We start from the raw sequence: 26,750 nt of genomic DNA, 5'->3' as shown, positions 1-26,750 counted from the left end.
CTCAAGAAACATTTCTTATTGTTAATAACTTTAAAAAACGTGTTTTGTGTGGAAACTTTTGTAACATTTAAATGCCTTTACTGTCACTTGCTGAATACTTTTTTTTTTATCATACTGACCACAAACTTTTCAATGGTAGTGTACATATTTATCAAAAGGTACCTGGTGTATGTCATCACCTCAGGGAGCCACAAGTAACCCCCAAGAAATAAAGTGTCCACTGAGGTGCGTGTCTGTGCGCTGGTATTTTGAGTCACTCAGCACCTTTGACCCCTCTTTTGTTTACCGCTGAGCCCCTGTAGTTTGTTTACTTCCTGTTAGATAAATGGAAGCACAGGCAATCAAACCAGGTCAGCGAGAGGAACGAGAAGATGTACTCACAGAGGACCATGAGAAATAGACCGGGCCTGAGAAACTGCCAGCACAGTTTGTTTAGCCTTTTTGAAGTTGCTGGACACTGACTGAGTGACACACTGCTGCTGCGGGTGGGATTGATGGAGGGTAGACAGAGTAAAGTAAAGCAAAAAGTTGCCATTAAGAGCTATTCAGGTTTCTACAATTACATTAAACCACATGACAAGATACATTTTTAAACGTTTAATTGCATTTGTAGTCGGTGCATCACGTAAAGTTGAACTCTGCTTAGCCTTGTCATATCCACATCAGTGTCTGCCAGTCATGTCACCTCAAATCGCCCTCTCTCATTGAACACAAATGTCTTCCAGTTGCTTTGTCACTGCAAATCGCTGTCAGTGCACGCCCCCTAAGAAGTCAGCTGGCTTGGTGGATTGCATTTGGAAATGCAAGAAATTGTAGGGTGTTTTCAGACAGTGGCTGGATGATAAAGTATATGCTTCTGTATATTTCTGAGTGTGTTTGCTTGTGTGAGTATGTACAGTATGTGACAGCCCGATCGATCAGTGAAGGATAAGAAGAGACATGCTTCAACTTCTCGCCTCTCTTTTCTAATCTCTCTCCTCTACACTCCTTCTGTTCCACCTCTCCACACTGATCTTCCTTTTCTCCTCTCAGCACTCTTCATCCTTTTTGTCCTCTCCTTTTGCTGAGAATTGTAGTTTTCTGGAAGAGACAGCTGGAGGACTATGCCCCACTGATTCCTTACCCACAATCCAATCTGCCCACAGACCACTGAACTCTCTCGTTCTCTGTCTGCGTGGTGATATTTTTAAATGAAAATGCTTTTCTCTTGGTAAAATTTTATGAAATGCTTGAGCAACATAAAATATTGTAGTACATAGCCATCTATGGGTTATCTGTCTCGCTATCATATTATTTTATCATTTATTTTAATTATTAATTGTATTTACTGTTGTTGTGTATTTGTTATTATATTTATTATGTGATATTCTTTCCCTAATACCACCAGCCACTTACATATATCATATAATTAAATTATGTCTAAAGGTTTCAGTCTGAAGAATAACCAGGGACTCACTGCGGCTCTAAAATTCTACAAAAAACCGACAATTGCGAGAAAAAACGGCAAATCGGCGTCTGGCTTGAAGCAGTGCATGCTGGTTAAAACTTTGTCCGACGTAAGACAGCGCCGACGCCGCGTCACTGTGATGTATGGCATCAAAGTACCACGAGAACGTTTCAAGCTTCTCCAGATCGACTGCACAATCTCTGATAAGGACACAGCTGTCCCACGATTGGCTAGATTCACCGATGACAGCGATCACATGTGTTTCGTGTTTATTTTGTGTTAACTCTTTTGATGCAACCATAATGTTATATTGTGTCATGTTTATCACAATGACACTGATAAAAATGTATAGACCCACTTTATTTGTATTGGAATATAGGCTTATGTTGAGCTTTATTCTTGTTCAGATGGCGCTGTATTAAGCTGTACATGAAAAGTGTTTTTGATGCTTCATGAAAACGTCTGAAACGTATTGCATCTATCTAATCCACTTCATCTGTGATAAAGTACCCAAACACCACGTGAGCGTCACTACGGGAAGCAGAAACTAGCTGACTCGATGGCTCTGTTTTCAATTCCACTCCCGACTGCAAGCGGCAACTCACGGCGATCGGTCTGAGCAGCGCCGTATGAAGTCGAACATACCTAATAAACAATACTCAGTGCAGGAGCCATCTTAATATAAGAAGTCATAAGGTTACATCGATCACATGATAAAATAGCAACAAGCCAAACCAAGGTATACCAACAGAACAACATTCATAATATATGAAATTAGGTTGCTACACAAGGTGTGAAGGGTTTCAGTCTGAATTATATCAAAAACTGCTAATCAAGCGATTTCATGGGTTATTTCAAGGTAAAAAAGAAGATAGACATGATGACTGGGAGCCACTTATTAAGGAGTTTCACATTTCTTTGAGAAAGTCATTCCTTCCTGTATAATTAATTCCTCATTGTTGGGTATGATGCAAAAGTAAGGCAATCATGTACCAAGGGATTTTAAAGAAGATTTCTTTCCTTGAATTGAGGTCATGCTAATTAACCAGGGACTTATAGGGACCGGCAAAATATAGCTAGACAGGCTAACACAGTGGCTGGTGATGTTTCTTTCATGGCCACATGCTATGATCCCCTAAACATTGCTTCTGTCTGGCTTTGAAGATGAGTGGGCCTTCAGGAATCATTGTAGAAAAGGTCTCTGTAGAAAATGTGGTAACACTTCAGAATACTGTTCCGTTATTAATGAATAACTACAAAGGAACAAATGAGTTACACACTATTAACTTAGTTACATTCTAGAAACTCTGATTGATAAATTAGTACGTAATCGTGCTCAGTTGAATAAGGTTGTTCACTATTAGCTAATCAGTAACTACTAAGAACTACTAACATTACTAGTGGGTTGTCATTACCTTCACTTTAGAACTAATTATGCATTATTCATATTAATTATGAACCTGTATATGGTAGTTCTTAGTAGTCATCTGGGATGAATGAAAAATAGTATTTATTGATTAGCTGAACTACCACATTCGACTGCACTATTACTGTCTAATTCATCAATCAGTTTCTTGTTAGTTAATCTTAGTGTTAATATTGTGTTACTCGTTTGTTCCTGTGTAGTTATTCATTCATTGATGACGGAACTGTATTCTAAAGTTTTACAGAAAATGCATGAAGGCAATTAGACCCATATTATTGCACAAAAAAATACTTGTCAAGTTGTCACTTTAAGGGTTATAAAGGATTATTAAAAAACATTTGTTTTGTTCAGAGCCGTGAGCATTTCAAAAATAGCTTTAGTAATACTTTATTGACTCTTTGCTGCTGTTCGTAGCGGACTGAAAATCCCTGCAATGCACCAAGTGGAGGATGTACCTCTGTCTCTCACTCATTTCTTATGATGATTTCAACCCACAGAAATGTGTTCCACTACAAATGTGGCATTTCAGATTGAAAGGACTTTTAATGAGAAAAAAAAATTGGGATGAGATTTTATTTTCTCCACAGGGAATTGATTGGATGGTGAGAAGAAGTGCTGTCTATGACAGGTTGTTTGAGAAGAGTGTCTGTAAAATAAGAAGAGGCTCTTCAAATTATTCCATTTTGATGACACTTTACAAAGACAAACATTTTTCTAATTCATTATTATTCGTTCAATTTTATAAGGCCAATTTAGTTACTGTATCGTTACATTTCCCTCTCTGTGCTGGTGATAGTCTGCATACAGCTGTGGGACTGGAGGCTGTTCCTTCAGTGTTTTGGGATGTTTGCCTTCATTGCTTCTTTTGTTTGTGATGTTGTATCCAGGTGATTTGTATGTTGTATGCTGGTGGTTATTAGACTATGGTGCAATGGGAAAACATGAACCTTCAGGATCTACAGCTCCTGTCTACTTAAATGGAGAAAAAACGAAATCTGCAAAATACAATCTGAAGAAATTAGTTTTTTTTACAGTTGACCTACTATGTGTTAAGATTTCTCCCATTCAATTGTTTTTGTGGTGGTCAGCAAGTGGTCTGTCACCTCCCCCTGAACTTAGTCCCTGTTTGTACATTGCACCGATTGCACATACATTTTAATGTTACACTGTTTCCTTCTCTATTGCCTTTCACATTTAAATATGATTTGCCATTGCTTTTGCCTGTAATCTAAATGTTTAATGCATTATAATTCACATTTTATCAGCACAGTCATACAAAACTCCGATGCTCCCAGAGGAAATTTTGTGATGTCTGTTTGTATGAAGACAACTAATATTTTCTCTCAAGATTGTGGCACTGGGGGCAGCTGGGGGCTAAGCACTCGATGAAACGGTACTGAAGGGTTACGCTCATCCACAGTAGGCTCGTTGTTGGTGTTTTTTTTTCATCTGGATGCTGAATAACATTACGTAACCTGTTCTGACGTGGCGGCACTGAACGAGGCCGAAGCATGCTGACTTTGTTTTCCCCTGTCATTGCAGATCTCGTCATCAGAGTGGCGAAGGATAAATTCGGAGCCATACAATCCGAGTACCAGAAGGTAAGTGCATGTGACTGTACCTACCTGAACCTCCGTGCCATCACGTGCTCCGCCACCGCAGTCAGGTTGTGGGGACATTGTCTCGACGCATCTATTATGAAACAATATTTTAATTGAGTATGAAAGGCAACGGAGCGAGCCTTGCCCTGTTATGCTCTTATTTCTGGAAGAGCTGTTAATTGCTTTTGGCATTATAGCCTGTAGTAAATAGAGGAAGAAACTATTTGTTGCTTTTTACTAACGAAACTGAGTTTAATTAAACAACAGCTCTTGCTTTGAAGTTTCAGCATCCTACTCCTGGGAACAAACAAACATATGGGGCAAAACTTAATGAATCAGTTTCACCAACATTTCCTGTGTTGTTGAGAGGAAATGTGAGCTCGGAGATACACAGCCCGGTTACAGTGCTCAAAGTGCTTCAATTTACCACATTTATTTCTCAGCAAACAGCCTATATTATATTATTAATTGTATTATATTACAATTATTATATATTATAATGGACATAATTTAAAAGGTTTTTTTTTTTACACTTATAGTCAGCAAGGACACATTAAATTGATTTAAAATTACGTTAAAGGCTTTTACATTGTTCGAAAAATATCAATTTCATACAAATTCATCCAGCAGCACAACTGTTTTCAACATCAATAATAAGAAGAAATGTTTCTTGAGCACCAAATCAGCATTTAGAATGATTTCTAAAGGATCATGTGACATTGTTTTATGTTATTTTATTCATAGAGTAATTTATTTTATTCAAGGGTAATCACTTATAATGTATTATTAATTTGGCCTTCATTTTAATGAGCATGTCTTTACAAAGTATTTAGTGACATTTTATAAGGCTGAAGAACGATTATCTCAAAATTGTCAAACATCAGCCAGTTAACCTATAATCACGCTCCACTTTTCAGTTTTGCTCTTGTTTTGCTCTTGTAACACTTAAGAATATGGAAAGCTGGATATGGATGTGACCGTCGGCCAAATCCATGATTCACTCAATCCCTGGGACTGTAAAAATGGGTCTGGTTCCCATTACAGATGACAAGTGTTCTTCCTAGTTCTTAAGTGATTTTATTTGCCTATTTCTTTGACTGTTTATTTGATTTGGCTTACCATCTGTTCTGTATTTGTTTTCTATTTTTGCTGTTCTGCATGCCTCATCATCTGGCACCTCCCAGCCAGAAAACATTGTTCTGACGCTACAGGTAATGTGTGTGTCCTGCTAGTCGTGTCAAGGGCCAAACCGGACCCAAGTCTGACCACCCTCATTCCTTAGTTCCTCCTAACCCTTACAGAACCCAGCCCTGTACTCATGCTGTTCACAAGTTTGTTTCAGTGTAACTTTCTGGTCTAATTTTGATTGTGATTGTGTCATCCATAACGCAACATTTGGTAGATTAAAAAATTGTAATAGACATAGGCTTAATCAGCTCCCTAGCATCAACAAAAGCAGAACTAATATTTTTCTGGCATTTATGTTTTGAATGTTATTTAAAGTACAGGTACGATAGAAAGGAGACAGGAAGTTAGAGTAGGAAGAATTGTGACACCCAAAATAAAGAAAAACAAATTAGAGCTGTTTAATATTCCATTAAATGGTTAGCAAATGGAGATTAAATGGATAGCACATGATTTGCAAACAAAAATATGTAATTTATAAAAAAAGCACACTTCAAACTGTATTTAATAATTATGTAATTATTTATGTGTTAAAAATGTGTAAATATATTTAACATTTAATGTGTCATTTTATATTTAATACAAGTTAAATATATATTATCGTTTAGTGTGCCAAAATACAAAAAAAAAATATATATATATATTATTAATAATCCCCAAATTTAAAGCTAGGGTAGGTAATCCTGTTAAGAAAAAAGAAAAAAATTATACTGGGTGAAATGGTCCTTCCATTCTGATAGTAGTCAATACATTATGTGTTCAGAAAAAGGAATGAAAAAAATCGGGCATTTTGTCCCGCATCAGCTTTTATTCAAAAGTTAATAACGCGCTCAACATTCAAAAGGTAAATAAGGATTTCCCACTTTCATCTGCAGACTGCTCGTGCGTCATCCTCGCGCATTCAGCCAATAAAGTGTAGACCTATGTATTTCATAGAACATTGTGTCTAGTACTATATAAATTACAAAGGTAAACGACCCGACCGACCGCGACACAAATATCATTAAAAATATTTTTGGATGACTCGTAACCGCGGGTAACCGCAGGCCCCCGCTCATTTTGGATCAACCCGCGCATCACTGGTAGGTACATGCAGCTGACTCCAAATGTGGATGCGCGTTCATGTTTGTGGGGGGGCGTAGCTTTGGACGGAGCACTGACAGGAGGGGGCGGAGCTTAGAAGAGGTGCCACTTTCAAATCTGGCTAGCTCTCCAACATTACCGACCCTAGCTTTAAGACCTATTAATATAATCGGTTTTCAGGTTATAATCAGGGTTTTCCATTTAAGATTTTTTCATGATGTTATATTTCATTTAAACAAAGAACCTGCTGGGACTTTTTTCATTGGCACACATGCTCCAAATACATTTTAAAGTTTGCAAATACCTCTGTTTAGTCGCAAATGCTTGCACTATCGAGCCCTGATGCCTCCCATTATTTATGATAAAGACTCCTAATCTATAAAAAAAGCAGCATATTATAAAAAAATTATTCTAAGATGCTGCAAGCTGAATTCAATTTATCTGTAATGTGGCTGCTATACAGAGAAGAGGCGTTGGATCCAAGTGCAGTAAACATTTATTGAAACAGGACAACTGAAATAACTCTAGACAAGAAACAAGATAAATCCAGCAGGCATATGAACAAGACGCTACAACAAACGCACACGATACAACCGTATATTGGCAACGCTAGACAAGGAACAAGAGAAACACTGGGGTAGCCTATACACAAAGGGAAAACAAGGTTAACAAGATAACAAGTGTGGCTAATTGTCATGGGAACACACGAGGGTAACCAAGGGAACTAACAAGCCGCACCTGGGGAGACTAATCAGCATGAAAAACTACAAAGAACTACAACACACAGCACAAGACAGGAAATAACACAAAAGTCCTCACTCAAGACAGGGGAACACAGGCTGGAATCATGACATTATCCACTGCCTAAGTACCACATATCTATGCGCTAACTGCTACACCTCAGCTCAAAATAAACATTACACACTTTTGATGCAGTTTTAAATTGGGAATAATTGAACTATTTAATTGAATTGAATTCATTGAACTTTTTTCTTGGCCATCCTATATTAAAATCACAGGTATTAAATGCCACTTTCATCTCTGTAATTGGTAAGATAATCACAGATACTACAGAAATGTCCTCATCTGCTGTCGGCAGTTTTTAGCTCAGCTATGACCCAGTGAGGTGTGCGGCTGCGCTAACAGGGAGGATGACATCCATGGATGAGCCAGTCTGAAGCTTGAATATGCTGATACTAGAGAAGCTCAGCAGAGGGTCAGTGAGACTCAAAGTAGAACGGTCAATAACCTCATGCCCTATAGGTGTTATGCTATATGTGTGAAGTCCCCCTTGATAGTCTTAGCGGCTAAGCTTTTGCGTAATTTCCAGCAAGACTTTCAGTTCTTACCCACATAGGCATGAAGGGAAATGAGCTTTTAAAACCACTTTTAGAGAATTTTAAATATGGAAAGGCTCTACCCTTGAGGAGAAGCGAGGGTTCTTGGTGACAGACAAAGCCTCTGGTTTATTCAGCGGATTAAGCTTATCCGCAGGCTAGCCTGAGGAGAGCCCTGCTCATTCAGAAGTGTCCATAAAGCCTCGGGATGTGCAAACGGATTCAATGGCAGCATATGGATAAAATGTTTAACATTATTCAATCATGTTACATACAGTATGGAAATTTTACATGGTTTAATTTCCCTCATTTGAAATGCAGTTTCCTTGGAAGGCTTTTGAGACTAGGATATTTGCTTCACTTGGAAAAATATGCCTCTAGCAAATGTTTTGCTTGTCTTTTTTTAATTATGAACCATGAAAATATTTAGATATATCTTGATGTTCCTTTTAAAAAACAGTTTAACATAATAATAATAACATTGTAATATAATATGTCTCTATATGAAGTACTCATTTAGTGTAATTGTAGTTCTAAAACATACACACATGACATGTCACATAGCAGTCATGACATACACACATCTTTGCTTCCTTTTAGTAGTGGATGAACTAATCTGAAAATGTAAACCTAGCTTAGATGGCTTCCTGGATGCAAATCAAGACTTAAATGTGATTTATTTTCCTGAAATTCATTGTGGATCAGTCTTATACTGCATTGAGGAAACTATCTCAAATAATAACTCAATTTGTTTGCATGTATTGAACCTTTAAGAAATTCTAATATGTGTAACCTTGTGTTTGTGTGCAGGTGATTTATTATGAGATTGGTTTTGTGGTGTGTGCGGCACTGGGCCTGCTGTTCACCGTGCTGCTGCCGCTGGTGGGGCTTCTCTTTTGTTTGTGCCGATGCTGTGATAACTGCGGAGGAGAGATGCACCAGAGACAGCGGAAGAACGCAGACTGCCTTAGAGGACTGCTGACCACACTGTTACTCACAACCACCTTCATTATCACGTAAGTTTTTTGCGTTTGTCTGAATGTGCATGTGTGCTTGCGTGTGTAACCTTTAAACTCTGTTTCAAAACCTAGTGTGATGCCTACATAGGCAGTTTTTTAAGGTGTCATATGCACAAAAAGGCAAAGGATGTTCCAAAAGGTCTGTCTACCAAGATGCCTTCTTTTGAGCAGATTCGTATCCAAGTCATCACATATATATTTTTGGTGGAATGTCAAATCCCATAAGGCTTTCAACAAGCTAAATGGAAAATAAAACACACATTTAAGATGGTAATTTACATTAATTAAATTTAGATGTGCTGATTGTAAATATAATTAAGTAAATGGCAACGATATTAAATCAAATTTATATTTACTTATTTTAAGGTGACGTAGTTGCATTGTAGTTACTCAAACTTCTTGTAGTAACTAAGTTCATGTAGTAACGTGTAACGGCATCAACGTTAAATAAAGTGTTGCCAATTTTTTAAAATAAATGATAAATGTAAAATTTTACCCAATATTTGTTTGTGCTGTATATTCATGTGATTTTTAGTCAAATTCTTAATTTAGCAACATGCTAACATCAAGCTCTATTGAAATCAATTATGTCTCTAATTGTGCAAACCTTACAAATTGGTCATGTATGAGGTGCCACTGTAAAAGGCAGCTAACCATGTTTGTAGTAGACAGCAAAGGCAGCTCAGTAGTTTTGGAACACAGCCTAAAGTTCCGAGACTCTGGTTCGAGTCCGAAATTTTCATTTTTTTTTTTTGTCGTTTGGTATCTCTGAATTGTCAAAACACCTCTCAAAATGCTTGCTACAGATGCGAAAAACACACAAAAAATGTATTTTTATGATAGACTAAAGTTTCAGAGGCAGTGTGTAAACGTGATTGACACAACGTGAGGTCGTATTTATTTTTTAACGTGTGAAAATGTTGGACTCGGTGTGTAAGGACATTAAATCATCAACAGCTGACAAGTTCAAACAAAGACCTCAACATGGATACTTTTGAGCTTGCAGTTAATCTCCCTGTCCTAAAGTCGCCATGTTCCCAAAAGCATATTGTAGATGAGTGTACACTACAGAAATAAATACAGCAGGATCGCACAATAGCGGGAACTCCAGGATAGCAATGGCGCACTGAATAGAGTGTTTGATGTACCTCTGCTTTATTCAGCTGGCTGGCTCTTTATTAAAGATTCCATAGCACATGCCTGGCTGCCTAGTGATGGGCATGTCTCCTCATGCAAAAACCTCCCGGGATTTCAACCTTCATGATTCTGATCAAGCCATGACTGGGGCTGCTTTACACACTACTCTCTTCAGGGTCAATTTTGTGTAAAAGTTAGACAGGCGCCACCCAGTCTCTTTGTAGGAAGTTTAACTGAAAATCAATCAGATATTATGTAATCATCCTAAGAGGACTCTCAAAGAGAGATTATGGAAATGTTCTTGAGTTTGAAGCATCTCCAGGGGTGTAGGTTATGAATACGAATAGTGTTTGTCTTAGTAACGGGGTGAAACCTGGAGTTTTGAATGACCCGTCTTGTCCTTTATATTTTCCAAACTTAGAAATGTTATTGTAATTGATGAACTCGGGCCCCTTTTTTGAGGACTCTGCAGTTTTCTTTTGAGACATTGGGCGTAAAGTAGGCTTGATGAATAATTAAAGAAGTGACCCAATTATGACAAGAAAATTCCTCATTAGTGCCATCTTACTTTTAAGAGATAAACAGCATTTCTTAGGGACACTGTCAGCCCAGTCATGAACACAATGCTGTGATGGTCAGGCCAAATAACAGCTTTAGGCATTTATTACTTGTATTTTTAGTTCATTTCCTGTAACACGTTGTCAGGCGGTTTTCTAGACTTTTTGTATCACTGACATCCATGACTATCTGTTTGTTTTATGCTTAACATGCATGATTCAGATGGCTGCAAGTGAAAGATAATTTGATTTCATTTGTGTAACTAATTAGTAAAGCTGGTAAGATTTTTTTTGTTCATGTTTCTGAAAGAAGTTTCTTATGCTCACCAAAAATACAGTAACAGTAATATTGTTATTACTTCAAAATATTGTCAGTAATATTGTCATTATTAATGATAATACATCATCACACGTCACATCATTCTTCAGAAATCCTTCTAATATGCTGATTTGCTGCTCAAGAAACATTTCTTGTTATTATCAATGTTGAAAACAGTTGTGCTGCTGAATATTTTTGTTGAAACTGACACAATTTTTACAAAAAGTACAAAAGAAGAACATTTATTTGAAATGGAAATTAATTAACATTGTAAATGTCTTTACTGTCACTTTTGATAAATTGAATGTGTACCTTCTGAATACGTATTTCTTCAAAAAAATATGACTGACTCAAACATTTTGATTGGTAGTGTATATATAAAACATACAGTATATTACATGTTTTCTTACTATGTATACGGCATTTGCCATTAAGTTAAAAATAGATGCTATTGCCGTTATTTACAAATGACCGCTCGCATAAATTTGTGTCCTTGTTCAGAGGAAGGCTGCTCTTTAAAACATAATGATACACTTTGATGCTTTTGCATGCCGTTTTTATTATAGATTTATTTAATTCTGTATGTGCATTTATATTTAAACAGTCTTAAATCAAAGTTATAGTTTAACAAAACATGGGTCATACATTTTGCATTGACATGGATAAGACATCAGGGTTTACATACATTTAAATTAGCAGATTCATTCACTAAATTAACCATCTTTAACCGTGGTCCTATATGTGAAGTCGCACACACATATTTACAGACAGGAACATTTCCTTGCTAATAGCTTGAATTTTAAAGCCTATGAGACTTAATGGATCAACTTTTTCCTCAGATGTTTCCTGAAATTCCTAAGGGGAATTAAAAATAGGCACAAATGAGAATTGCTGATGGAAAGTAGGGGCTCTAAAGCTCAAATAATTGTTCTTTGGAACAAATAGATGAGAAATATTTGAGTTTGACATTGAAATCTCTTGGTTTTGAAGATACACTGTTTGAGACTGTGTCTAGAGAAGACATAAGACATTACTGCGGGACAGTCTGAGGAAAATCCATTTGCTCAGTTTAATCTCGTTGCTATCTAGAAACCATTGAGATATTAAAGTGGTCTAATTTGTGATTTGTCATTGCTGTGTGGCACTCTACGTGAGGGACTCGCTCGGCTGACTGTTTCTTAGCTGTGATTGGATGTAGAGCAGAAACCCGGCTGCTACTCAGAAGGAGTGTTATGCTCAGGGCACTGGAGGTCACCGGGGCCACTGCTCCTCTGCCAACCCCGGGGCTCAGCTTGCAGAGACGGCCTGTCAAATTCAATACAGTAGAGCCCGTGAACCCACATGACATCCATAGTGCAGCTGGGCTGTGTAATACTCACACATTCATTCATTAAACCACCCCCGTTTAATCATAGAAAAGCTACATTTACACAGTATTTGTGCTGTTAAATGTCAGTTTAGCCTGTTTTCGATTCGTTCATCCTTGAAATATTATAATGCTTGGATAGATCTTGATTCAGTCTTGGTAATTAATCGTTGTAGGCACGTATGTGTGAGTGCTTGTATTTAAAAATTTTGGTTTAGCATGTGTGTGATCAGCCTTAACTAGACTCTGCCGTTTTCTCAGTTCAGTGTTTGTTCGGTATCGTCTACATTTAGGTTGATGTAGTTTATTTCTCCTGCGTTTCTGTGTTTGCATTTCTAACGATCTATATTAAAGACTCCCTTGAGTATTTTCCTGTTCCTGACCACACCAGCCGTAGCGTAGCATACAGTAGATGAGCAATGAAGATACACTATAACTACAGATTTTAAGCCATGAGCTGTCAGTACAATATACTGCAAAATCTTAACATACATATATAAACACATGACTGCAAAGTTGAGCGTGTTGGGGACTCTGATTTCATGATATCATTCTCAGTTTCTATAGTAACAGCGACTACTCTGATTGGTGGACCTCTCTTCAGGATTTTGACTACTGTGATACTTAAGTTAGAATTGGGAAATTAAAATCACACTCACTTGGTGTAAATACATTTTAAAAACCCTGATTTAAGGTGACTGGTGCCTGAGGATTGTCTATATCTAGTTAGCAAAATGTGTGAATGTGTTTGCGTAAGAGAGAAACCATGGTTATGGTGACAATATGTCCTGATGTGACTCTGCGTTAGCCTCTTTCTTGTGTGTGTGTGTGTGTGTGTGTGTGTGTGTGTGTGTGTGTGTGTGTGTGTGTGTGTGTGTGTGTGTGTGTGTGTGTGCCCCCCCCCCCCCCACACACACACACACACACACACTCCTTGGCACATAGCTGTACAGTTGACTTTCATCAGTGTATTTACAGGGATGTGATTGCGTTATAAAGCAGCTTTAAATAGATACATCATCAGATATTACCGTCATCAGTCCACCGAATACAAATGAAAATCAGTCGTTGTCGAGAGTTTCTTCTGTCAGTTATGATCATGAATAATGAGTATTTTAGCCGTAATATTCAGCTCAAAGATTTACGCCCACAATATTTTGGTGGCACAGAATGGAAAGAGAATGCTTTTGTTTGTGTGGTTAATCATGTGTCCTCCTTCTGTCCTACACTTGAATGGAAAAGAGAAATGATTGTCTCACACTTCAATTACCCGCCAGATCTGGCCTACTTTCCCTGCACACATGGGGCTTGCCACTTCCATTTCCACAAACATATTCAATTTAAAACTTGTGGAAACCTTTAAAGGAACATTTCAATTTCCTGTGGAGTAGTACATAATACAAAAAAATGCCTTTTTATTAATGTTCCGGTCAAAAGTTTGGACTCATTTTATATTATAATAGCAGTCATCAACAATTAAATATAATATATTTTTGCTTTGTTAATTCATTTCCATTCAATAAATTGACCAAAATTGAATGAACAAATCTGAAATTTTAGCGTCTTCAAAGTCCTCAGGTGCATCCGGAAATATGGGATTTAACTACTTAGAGGTTCCCATGTATGCTGGACACAGTTGTTGCCTGTGCAATTCATCCACTTCCAGTTGTTTAACTGAAATAACATACAGTGATATACATTCTGTCAAAGGTGTCCAAACTTTTGATTTGTACTAGTGCATATGTTTCATTTAGCAGTCATGGTATTTCAGTACATTGAAAAGTAGTTAAAAACATCCTTTCCATCCAGCCTTCCAAAATAAACGTCTGACCCTCATTTTCCAGTCGACAGTGGCTGTCTTTGTCTGGGTCAGTAGCTTGGTGGTGTCGTCGTGGTGGGCCGATCGCATTACAGGGCTGTTGAGCGCTGAGGAACCAACAGGTAGACCTGGAACGCCTTCACGGCAGGGCGAAATTAAACCCGGTGGGTCATCTTCTGTTTAAAGAGGCAGTCAAGGAGGTTCTCACCCCCACCCTGCTCCTCAAACCCCCTTAAGAGGTATTTAGAGACAGGGACGCTGTGGGACCTGCCCCAGGGTCCAGTCTGGATGAATACAGCGATCATTGTGGAAGTAACGTGATTCCTGCCTCCATTAGTCTATGGAGACATTCTTCAGTGCACTGAACCAACCCAAGTTATAAAGCCTATTTTCACCATGATGCCAAAGTGCGCTCAGAGCCATCTTTAAAGGAAAGATTTAATGAGGAATATGTATTGGTGAAATACCATACAGTTGTAGTTAACCACACAATAGTTTAAAACTATTTAAACTAACTTTTTTGGTACTGTCTATCTGTACCTCTATCTAAGTGTAAGTTGTTGTCACTTGTTGTCGACACATGTATGTATGTATGTATATTATTGTATATTTAAAAAATAAAGATTTTTCATTTATTGATTTTTTTTTTAAACCAGAAATTTAGATCCAAAGTTGCTCGTTAAAAAGCAAACTTCTCTTTGCTGGTTCATATGAGGTTCCCTGCAGAGTTTTAGGCCATCTCATTGCCCTCTGTGTGGAATGCATTTCGCCATCTTCAAAGCCTCTTTGTTCATTGCCTGCTATGTTTTCCCTGACCTTACGGAACAGAGCAGATAGCAGCTTACCAACACACAGTGAAGACAGAGACCGGAGGACACGGGGAATAAGGGGGTGAGAAAGAGGAAAACAATGGTGCTTTGTAGCCAGCCACCCATTTTGATTCTCTATCAGTCTGTGGTCTGTTTCCCGCCCTGAGACCAATCTGCAATGCCCCCTATCTGCATATAAAGCACAACATTTCATGTGATTTCACATCTTACAATTTGGCCAGTTTGCTTATTGCTCTAATGAAATTTCTCGTTGTATGTCCATCGAATGTATTTAAATTGCAATTAAGTAAAAACTCAAAGCAACGACCTAAAAAAAATTATTTTGTACAATTTCTGTACAAAACAAGAATGACACACTCACTGCAGTATACTGTATGTTACATGGTCCATGTTTAAAGTTACAGTACAAAATTATTCCCATGTTGCTCCTTTTGTATACTTGGTAATGAAATTGAAAGACTAATACCTGTGTAGGTGTTCAACTACATTGTTTTGATAGTATTTAATTTTTTAGATTTCAGAATATGTTTAAATATGGTATTACTGTTGAAATGTAGAACATTTCTGTCTTATTCATTTTTAAATATGGTATTACTGTTGAAATGTAGAACATTTCTGTCTTATTCATTTTTAAATATGGTATTACTGTTGAAATGTAGAACATTTCTGTCTTATTCATTTTTGTATTATGCTAGGTTTTGAACTTAAGTTAACAGGTTTGAAAAGAGTATGTAAATGCATGCAATTTTTTTGTTCTTGTAGAATTTATGTAATTTGAAATATGTAATCATCCAATGCATTTCGTGCCAAAGTGATACATGATCCACAGTTTAGCCCACATAGACTGCTGTTGTAATCACTTTGTGAAGAGTTTTGAAAAAGTGACCTAAGGAGTATATCAGGAGTGTGTTGAAGCTTCATATGCAGCAGTACCCACAGATTCATCTTTGTATGGTTTTGTGCATAAATGTAATTGCACCAAAAGAGTGATGCAACACAAAAGAGTGAGAGACATTTTGATGCAACATGACAAAAAGCCTCCCTGTTTGCGCTATTGTTGCATAAGTCAATCATGGCTTTTGTCCCAGACTGCAGTGAAAGCCTAGCATGATAGAAGACGGTGCTGCCAATGTTCAGCTGCTCCCACAGTAGCCATGAGCGCACCAAATGAAGAAAGCCCAATTAGTGATGTGTGAATCATGAATAGGTACTAATACAGGGCTGTTTTTTCCTTGAAGTGTCTCTCAGTCTAATTAAGGAGAGCTCACAGTCACCCTTGTTTGTTTGAAATGCTTTTCCAACTGTGGCAGACGAGGTTCCTTTGGATTTATTCACAGAGTTGCATAACAAAAGTGCTGTCTTCATGTATAGACCTGCAGCAGTATGATGTTGCCTCGCATTCTCAATAAAACTATGCAAGAGTAAGAGAAGATTCCCAAAGCGAGGCAATTAAAATATCCTAACAGAAGTATCCTCACCCAGCTGTGAGGAATATGCATCTTGTAATTGTGCTGTAGTGCTGCCCCCTACTGGCACTCTGGAGAGTAGCTTTTGGTTACGGCCATAGACAACTATTCACATTGAGGGGAACATGTTATTTTACATAATGGTCCCATTTTTCTGGCCTGATATAGTTTGTGTTGTTTATTCATCAGGGCAGGGGTCCTGTGTGCATATGCAGCCAATCAGAACCTGAGTTCTCAGCTGAAGAGCGTGAGGAGGCTGGTGAAGAGTAACCTAAGGGACCTGCACACCTTCGCCAATCAGACCCCTACAGTGAGTAATACAACCATAACCAACATACACTATTATACTGTGATGGACGGACGGATTGATTGATTGATTGATTGATTGATTGATTGATTGATTGATTGATTGATTGATTGATTGATTGATTGATTGATTGATTGATGATGGATGGATGGATGGATAGACAGACTGATAGAGATAGATAGATAGATAGATAGATAGATAGATAGATAGATAGATAGATAGATAGATAGATAGATAGATAGATAGATAGATAGATAGATAGATAGATAGATAGATGGATAAATTGATGATGGATGGATTGATGGATGGATGGACGGACGGACAGACAGAAGGACGAACAAATAGATTGATTGATCGATAAATTGATGATGGATGGATGGATGGAATGATTGATTGATTCATTGTTTGATTGATTGATACATACATACATACATACATACATACATACATACATACATACATGCATGCATACATACATACATACATACATACATACATGCATGCATGCATACATACATACATACATACATGCATGCATACATACATACATACATACATACATACATGCATGCATACATACATACATACATACATACATACATACATACATACATACATACATACATACATGCATACATACATACATACATACATACATACATACATACATACATAGATACATAGATGGTTAACTGGTTGCTTGAAACAATGGTCAACTGAACAGTTCAGAGATTCATTATATGAACATTTTTGACTGCATAATGCTGCGATTGACCGAAAGTATTCTTTTAGTAGATGTTTTAGTATTGGTGAGTGATGACTTGACAGCTAAATATATTGATGTGTTTATGTCTTCCTCAGCAAATTGATTACCTGATCTCTCAGTATGGCACCGTGAAGCGCCATGTGCTGTATGACCTGGAGAGTAAGTATGCTACACGTCCTCTAGACTCGAGGAATAGAAGGGGTTGCTGATGTGAGGACTGATGTTGTGGTGTGTCTTCAGATGTAGGTCTTCTCTTGGGTGGAAGGATACACGAGGAGTTGGGAAAAGACGTGCAGCCCGCCCTCGACGCGGCTCTCAGCATGACTGGAAGTATGTCACTCGCTTTTGTTTTTTCTTTCTTCTCTTGTTTTCACCTTTTCTGGGAAAAAAATTGTATTGTAATATATCATATATCACATGAGAATATAATGTTGATATACAATACGTTGGTTTTGGTAGTGTCTTATTTCACTGTTTTGTCTTTGATTTGTTAGTCAAAGTGGAGAAAGCCATTAAAGGTAAAGTGGTAATACACCCTGACTGGTCCTTCCCGTGACCTTCTATCTGTAACAAAGTTGTGATTGACTCCTTTTTCTTTCCCAACAAAACCTGGCCCAGTTATTTTCCCATGTGTATTGTTGTATCCTTCCTTGGTGGAACCTGCCCATCCCGTGTCTTAAAACCAAGATATCTGAACGGTTGAGAAATACAATGAAAGATGCAAAGCCAACAATGTCATCTCACCTCAGTGGATAATATTATAGCATTATTAAAGGGGACATTTCATGAAAATCTGACTTTTTCCGTGTTTACAGTAAGTGCTATAATCGGGTTCCCAATGCTTCTACCAGCCCAAAAAGCGTGAAAAGTGAAAACCCAGTAACTTTGTTTTTGTAAGCCTTTCTCTGCCAGCATGTCAAAACATAAGCCGATCATATTTCGCTCCCCTTCTGACGTAGGAAGGGGATCTTATTATAATATTACCGCCGGTTAAACTGCACGTTTTCACCCATGGAGCCGGCGTTTGGTTTTCGCAAGCGACAACATTGTAACCACTTCAAATGCAATGGCAAAAGTTCAAGCAAAGCATGCAAACTGTTCTGTCGTTGCTGCACAGTCGAGCACAGAACACTATACGACCAAAAAAATGTCACAGCCGTCTTATAAAGACCTCAGGGAACTGTGTCAACTTGTGTAAAAGTTAAACATGACGGTACATGCAAGTCGATGAGATGCAACAATGTAACTCCACAACAACTACGTACATATGTATTCACTAGCCATTCAGAAACGTCCAAGTTGCAACCTCTTCCTGAGTCTCTCTGTAAGGCTGCACTCCGCTACTGGTTATTTCTGAGATTTTGGATGAGTGAGATTCACATGTTTTGTTATTTCCGGAGTATCCGAAGCTCGTGTAAAGGCTCGGCCGTCTTTCTCACAGAGCAGCAGCTCATTTGCATTTAAAGGGACACACACAAACGGCACGTTTTTGCTTACACCCAAAAAGAGGCAAATTTGGCAAGCTATAATAAATAATCTGTGGGGTATTTTGAGCTGAAATTTCACAAACACATTCTGGGGACATTATAGATTTATATTATCTTGTGAAAAGGGGCATAATATGTCACCATGTGTGGATTTTGTGTCCTTCAGAATTACTTGTGTCTTGGTTAGTGTGAGCAGACTGTGTTTTGAATGTTCATTTGTGTTTCTTTGCTCATTTGTTCCCTCTCTTAGCAATGCGAGACACTAAGGATGCTTTAGAGAACGTGAGTTTGACCTTGGAGACTTTGCAGGAAGGAACAGTCAAACTGCAGGCTAACCTCAGCCTGGTGCGCGGCAGCCTCAGCAACATCCTGAACGATCCTCTCTGCAAAGATGTGCGCTCGTCGGAGATTTGTCGCAACATACTTATCACCCTTCCCAGGCTGGAAATTTCAGCCAACTACTCGTCGGTATGAAAATGATTTCTCATCTTTGTTTTTCCAACGTAGTGTTACCACAATGGTTGACAGAAGTTTTTTAAAAGTAGAAAATAATCAGAAAACCAAAACAGATCGCTGTTTTTTGTTGCTGTTGTTTTTTTAGTTGCCTGATGTGACCGAACAGTTAGACAAAGTGAATGAAGTTCTGAAGACGGATCTCAGCCAGATTGTGGAAAAGGTACTTTTTCTAGATTTCACATGAGGTGTTTGCATAGATTCAGGACAGAAAGTATTATATTTCAGAGTACAATATGATATTCAACAAGAGACAAAACTTACATTTTATCCAAAAGTTTGGGGTCAGTTTTTTTTTTTTTTTTTAAGAAATTGAAGCTTTTATTCAGCAGAGACACATTCAGTTTATACAAAAAAAAGACATTACAAAAGATTTCTCTTTCAGACTTTTTTTTTTTCTTGAGCACCAAATCAGCATATTATAATGATTTCTGAAGGATCATGTGACACTGAAGACTGGAGTTATGATCCTGAAAACTCAACTTTGCATCACAGGAATACATTACATTATAAAATGTGTTTTATTTTTTAACAAATAAATGTTGCCTTGATGGGCATAAGAAAAGTTTTTCAAAAACATGAGAAAAGATCTTACCAACCCCAATCTTTTGAACAGTATAATATATATTCAGTATTTTTTATATAAAATTACAAAGACATTTTATAATTATTTACAGCAAGACCAGGAAGGTATATACAGATTGATAAGGTCAGTTTTTAAATGATCTGCTTTGCTTTTCATCTGTGCCACACAGGGGATTACATCATTCAATGACACTCCCACCATGGTAACAGATCAAACCCGAAATATTGTTGAAGGTGAGTTCAGAGATCAAATGCAGATTAGAATTCAGATCTACCCAAAGATTGATACAGAATCTCCTTTCAGTAATGTGTCAAAATATTTTTCGACTTTTAATCAATTTAAACACTTTACAATAGCTAACATGAACTAACAAGGAAGAATACCTTTATACCATTTATTAATCTAAGTTAATTGTTAATTTCTACATATACTGTACTAATACATTTTTAACATTTGAAGTTAACCTAGTACACTACTGTCCAAAAGTTTTTTTAAGAAATTACAGTAATACTTTTATTCTGCAAAAATTACAGTAAAACATTTATATTTTTACAAATTTCTATTTCAAATAAATGCTGTTCTTTTGAACTTTTTATTTATCAAAAATTATTTCCACAAAATATCAAGCAGCATAATTGTTTTCGACATTGATAATAAATGTTTCTTAAGCACCAAATCAGCACATTAGATTCTAAAGAATCATGTGACTCTGAAGATTGGAGGAATGATGCTGAAAATTCAGCTTTGACATCACAGGAATAAATTACTTTAAAAATATATTTTTTATAAAAAAAATTATTATAAAAAAATATATTTTTGATCAAATAAAAGATTATTTCAAAAACATGAAAAATCTTACTGACCCAAAACTTTTTATCAATAGAGTTTGTCAAAAAAAATTATAAAATTTTTGTATCAATTAATCTTAAATTAGATTAATAAACGCTGTAGAAAATTGTACTAATGTAAGCAAATTTAAACTTATTGTAAAATGTTATCATTTAAACATTGCCATAGTGGAAATTTAATTTATTTAATTAACACATGACTTGTATTACAAATAAAATGTGCCTAGATAATATTTAGCATATGTTCATTCTTTGTAAGGCTGAGGATGATGGGCTTCACCAGCTAAACATCTTAGAGAGTTTTATTCCCTGCTACCGTCACCTTTGGCTTACTCACCCAGACAATAAAACACAATTCTCTGAAAATACCACAGATTATGAGAAGCACTTGACAAGTACTTAATATACGGTTGTGTGTGTCTGGTTGTTCTCCTGTAGGGGTGAAGGTTCTGCTGGAAGACATTGGGTCTAACATCACCACTTTCACCAAGCTCTTCCCGGTTCACAGCTCTCTGACCAACTTCACCAAAATGATTACTCACACACACTCACAGATCGAGGACATCTACCCACAGATCGATCAGATGGATTTCTACAGGTACTTCACAAGCTCTCATCATCATCACTTATTTATTTAGCGCTTTTTACAATACAGATCATTTCAAAGCAGCTTTACAGAGATAACAGGAAAAAAATGCAACAAAGTATGTTTCAAGAAGAAAAAAGCGTCATAGTCCGGCTTAAGTAAGTTCAGTGATGTTTCATTTTTGTTGTAAAAAAGCCGCTTTTTGTCATCGTCCAGTTCAGTTCAGTTCTCATATAATTTTGTCAATGCAGGCAGATCAGTAATATTGTTGAATATTAAATTACACAACTTCACAAACTCTCTCTTCTTTGTTTTCGAGTTGAAAAGTCTTCCATGTGACCTTGACGTTGTTCATAATGTTTTGTCTTCAGGTGGATCTGTTGTATTACCCTTTGCTGTATGGTTGTGCTTATCCTCGCCTTCAATTTTCTGGGATTGTTGTGTGGTATTCTGGGATTTGACAGGCACGCTTCTCCAACCACACGTGGATGTGTCTCTAACACAGGAGGCAACCTGCTCATGGCGTGAGTTTGAGTGTGATAGCAGTCTCTATGGATGCGGTATAAAACAGACTTGTCTGCACTCACTCATTCACACACTCTTCCTGTGTCTCTCAGTGGTGTGGGATTCAGCTTCCTGTTCTCTTGGGTGCTCATGGGAGTGATAACAGCTCTGTTCTTGGCAGGGGGGAATCTTGAGAAGCTTGTGTGCGAACCCTTCCAAACCCGACAGCTGTTCAAGGTAAGAGAAACGAGAAGCATCTCGCAAGTACGCTTCATACATAATAAAGGTCTGAGGCCACAGTGAAAATCTGATGTTTTTCATTTAAAACCAGGAAATAAAAAGGATTTTAGGATTTTAAAACATTTAAGTTATGATGCAAAATTATTAAGGATTGAGATTCTGCATTTTTCTAGGTCACTAATCGAATAAATGAATGTGCAGCATTGATCATGTGAACTGACAGTCCGGTGTTTTTGCATTCTGTTCATGTTTTCAATTCAACATTCCCCTTAGATCAAATAAAATCATAAGAAATATGATATTATATTATATTATATTATTGTATTATATAACACTTTGCAATAAGGACTCATTAGCATTACTCAATACCTAAACTAACATAAACTAGTAATGATCAATCTATTTGTAAAAAAAAAAGTATTAACCTTTGTTAATGTTAGTTAAAATTGTTCATGTTAGTTCCCAGTGCATTAACTAATGCTGGCTTTATTATTTTTAACTTTGGATTTTAATAATGTATTAGTAAATGCTAAAATTAACAATAACTAAGATTAATAACTGTAATAGAAGTATTGTTTATTGTTAGTTCATATTAATGAATGAAACCTTATTGTTAAGTGTTACCTATTATATTATATTATATTATTCTATATTATATTATACAATATTATACTATATTATATTATTTATGTTCCATATAAACTTTTCGCTTATGTTTTCATGTTGATAATATAATTTGTAATTAATTACTTTAGTTTAAATTTGTTTTAAATTAATCAAATACAAAGCTAAAGGACAAATAAATACGAGGAAGAAATCTGTCTCATTTAGTGTGATCATGTTGTCTGTAGGTGTTAGATACGCCCAACCTTGTCAACTCTGCTTGGAGAAACTTCATACCAGGATACCTGTACAATGACCCTGAGATGGACCTTACAGCATATTCTCTATACAGGTAACATTTTCATCTAATAAAACTGAACAATTATATTACTCTAATAACGACTGTTTTAAAGTGCTGTTAAGTGCTGTAAGGACTTTTTTTTCAAAATGTTCCAATGTTGCACTCAACATAACAGACCACATGTATAACAGTCCAAAAAATATTTGGACAAATGTATGAATTTTTATGCACTAAAAACTAAATATTAAATCAAATGGCATTTGCAAACAAATTATACTTTACATTTTCTCAGAACTAACTTTTCTGAGCCATCTTACAATAGAATTGTCTTTGTTCGTAGTCCAGCAGATGGCAGCAGAGTAAGGTTTGAAGGCTTTCCCTTTTTGTCTCCTTTCTCAGTAATTGTAAGGACAACAGAGGGATTTACTCAGCTTTTCATCTGGATAAGATCTTCAACATCTCAGCCTTCTTTAACACCAGTGTGGTGAGTGGATCAAAGGCTTAGCTCACGTGAACACGCAAATCACAACTAAATATACTCTAGCTTTCAAAGTCCCACTCTGAGATTAGTGATGTTACTGTTTACACCAGATGCCATTGTGAAGAGGGTATATTGAAATGTTTAATGAGTGAGATGCAAACTTCTTAATTTATTTTCAAGTGCTAGGTGTGAACTGATAACTACAAATGTGGTGGTTGGGACAAGTTTAAGTTGACTATGAGTTATTGCATTAAAATACACATACAAACATTTACAAGAAAGCAGATATTAGATTTTGTAATTTTTGTCTTATTTTTATCTGAAGCAGATGATACTTGTTTTTCTTTTCCTGCAGATTTCTGCCAACTCTAGATATATTTCTTGTGAAATACAGTTTTATAAGAGCTCTGATGTGGTGTGGTTAGTCAAAAAAGAACAGGAAGTTTTTTCCAATCCAGTGTTAGTTGTTTTGCTCTCTGTTCTCTGCAATTGGCAGAATATCTCAAAACATTTCATTTGAAACTTTTATATGCAGCGTCTATAAATGCCTTCATTTCAGAATGATTTTTGTTTTCAGTTCAAATCCTGCAAGCCAACATTCTTGATCCATTGTCACATAGGATTCAAAAATCTTGGACCACGTCGAACGGAAAATTTTAGGATTTTATCAAATAAAGAAAATCTTGTGAACTGCATTATACATACAAATGTTTTTGCTTCTATTGAAGCACAAGATGTTCTTTGGATCATCTCAAATCAATAATGTATAAAAATAATAATGTATTATGGAATAATAATATATGATTTATTTATTTTTATATATACACACACAAAATAAATATATATGTAGTCTGAGCCACTAGTAAATAATAAAAATAAGTAAATACATAAAAAATATACATTATTTTTATTATTATTATAGTAACATTTTACAACAAGGTGCTATTAGTTAATATTGGTTAATGCATTAACGAACTAACAATTAACAACTGTATTTTTGTTAACTAACATTAAGAACGACGAATGCGTTAATGTTAACTCAGGTCCATTACATAATATTAACTGATACAACTTTAGATTTGTATAATGTATTAGTAAATACTGAAATTGACATCAACTTAGATTAATAAATGATTTAGAAGAATTATTCACTGTTAGTTCATCTTAACTAATGCAGTTAATACCTAGTGTTAACAATTGGAGTGTTACCATTTTTATTTACTAGTGGTCTTGACTTCGGACTGGTTAGTTCTAGAATATTTCCTCATGACAACCTATACCAATTTCCTAGACTAGCCAGAATCATATACAGAGCCTCTTTTCTTTCTGCAGTACTCCAAGGATGTGTCGAAGAAGTTTGAAGGGATGAAGGTGGACCTACGTGGCATCATTCTTCTGGAGTCAGAAGGCAAACAGAATCTTATCAGCTTTACTGAAACTGCCATTAATGAGATTGACTTTGCTGCCTATTTGGAGGAGGTACATAACATACATAAACGCACATACACGTTTTTATTGACAAGTTTGCTCCACAGCCTTTGGTGCATGTACAGTCCAAGTTTAGAGAGAAACCGTGTCCTGTGGCTTCTCATGTGTTTCTGTTTATCTTCTAGGTTAATAAAGGAGTGACTCGCGTTAATCTAGTTGATTTCGCCAGTCAACTTGATGCTCAAGCTGATCAGTTGGTAAGATATTTATTTTTGGTTCAATTTAAATAATATAAAAAAAATTACATGAAATTCACTCTCATGGTTAGTACCAATGTAAATAACTAATATTCTATTCTGTTCTAATAATAACTGTTTCTTTCTTTTGCAGTCTAAAGGGACCTTGCAGACTTCATTAAAGGGACACGCCAACACTATAAGGCAGATCCACATCCAGCAAGTCATCCCGCTGGAGCAGTCCATGGTAATCTATTCCTGTCTCATAGATTATCTTTCGATTCTTTACCTCCTTATTCATGAATGTTTCTGCTGAATCAGTTCCGTTCTGGTGGATTGATTGCAAATGAAAAGCATCTGAATAATGTTCATATTGCTGTTCGCACCTGTCTGATTTTCAATGATCTTTTTTAATTTTCCTTAACACATTCAACGTGATTTATGGCTTCGAAGAAATATGTGAAAGCAAGGGTAAGCCTGTGTCTACCAGTAATAGCTACATAACCTACAAGTTGTTTGCTCCTTTTGGTCTCTACTTCGTTTTTTTTCTCTGACGCCATCATGAAAAAACAAGCATCTTTTTAGAGTTACTTCATCCTGTCTTTGTCCTATTGATTTTCTTATTATTATTAGTTTTTTGAATATACACAGATTCATAAACTGGTCAAAAGGGTGAAGTGTGGAATTTCTGTCCCTCTAGTGGCATCAAACAGAATTGAAGAAAATAGTGATGTTTTCTAACATGTTGCTCAAACAATCCTTCCTATTGTCTGCAGACCATTGGTTAAAGCATTGTCACTTTGCTAAAAAAAACACATTCAGAGAAATCAACCCAGAAATGAATGGAATGAGAGAAGACTTTTAACAGTGAAAATTTTAAAAATTCACTCTTCACCTTTGAAAAACAATGTTAGTATGCAATTTAGCACCATTTCATATTTTGCCAATGCTGATGAGAGTTGATAAACTAAGGTTACCAATACCTTTTCAACATGCATTTTCAGGACTGGGACTTTTATTTTCTCATCCATACTAGATGTTTTACCGGTTTGATGTGATCTTATGTGAAATATAAAGCTCATCAATTGATGACCTTTCCACCTGTATCCCAAATCTATAATTTAGTCCAACTGTTTTGTGTCACATCTCTTATTTATTGTGACATGATGTGCATGAAATGCATGTAATGCAACTGTCAGGTTGCATGACCCTCTGTCACCCTTCTGGTTCCCTTGAACTGTCAGTTTGTTTCCAAAATGGTCATTTACAGTA

The 26,750-nt window shown here is 36.5% G+C and overlaps 1 protein-coding gene across 14 annotated transcripts in view; it reads left to right on the top strand.

Annotated features, from left to right (window-relative positions):
* Window positions 1-26,750, top strand: part of prom1a (prominin 1a) — a gene marked incomplete at its 3' end in the record, with an annotated part of 54,353 nt that overhangs the window by 20,903 nt on the left and 6,700 nt on the right. For 6 of the 14 annotated variants that reach the window (XR_013799888.1, XR_013799889.1, XR_013799892.1 and 3 more), the window contains exons 2-18: window positions 4,416-4,474; window positions 5,659-5,685; window positions 8,890-9,095; window positions 16,782-16,902; window positions 17,761-17,824; window positions 17,906-17,995; window positions 19,403-19,620; window positions 19,754-19,828; window positions 20,421-20,484; window positions 21,538-21,697; window positions 22,057-22,209; window positions 22,303-22,426; window positions 23,281-23,384; window positions 23,733-23,817; window positions 25,147-25,293; window positions 25,428-25,499; window positions 25,633-25,725. Coding sequence is in view for 9 of the 14 variants with exons in the window: in XM_079631764.1 (XP_079487890.1) it covers window positions 4,416-4,474; window positions 5,659-5,685; window positions 8,890-9,095; window positions 16,782-16,902; window positions 17,761-17,824; window positions 17,906-17,995; window positions 19,403-19,620; window positions 19,754-19,828; window positions 20,421-20,484; window positions 21,538-21,697; window positions 22,057-22,209; window positions 22,303-22,426; window positions 23,281-23,384; window positions 23,733-23,817; window positions 25,147-25,293; window positions 25,428-25,499; window positions 25,633-25,725 (1,862 nt within the window). Of the gene's footprint in view, window positions 1-4,415; window positions 4,475-5,658; window positions 5,686-8,889; window positions 9,096-16,781; window positions 16,903-17,760; window positions 17,825-17,905; window positions 17,996-18,159; window positions 18,184-19,402; window positions 19,621-19,753; window positions 19,829-20,420; window positions 20,485-21,537; window positions 21,698-22,056; window positions 22,210-22,302; window positions 22,427-23,280; window positions 23,385-23,732; window positions 23,818-25,146; window positions 25,294-25,427; window positions 25,500-25,632; window positions 25,726-26,750 lie in introns of all 14 variants that reach the window. The other 8 variants (XM_079631769.1, XM_079631767.1, XM_079631762.1 and 5 more) reach the window with 2 other exon arrangements.

The sequence above is a fragment of the Phoxinus phoxinus genome (genome assembly GCF_949152265.1).
Source record: "Phoxinus phoxinus genome assembly, chromosome: 12".
NCBI classification, from domain to species: Eukaryota; Metazoa; Chordata; class Actinopteri; order Cypriniformes; family Leuciscidae; genus Phoxinus; species Phoxinus phoxinus.
This window is presented reverse-complemented; position numbering and strand designations above follow the sequence as displayed.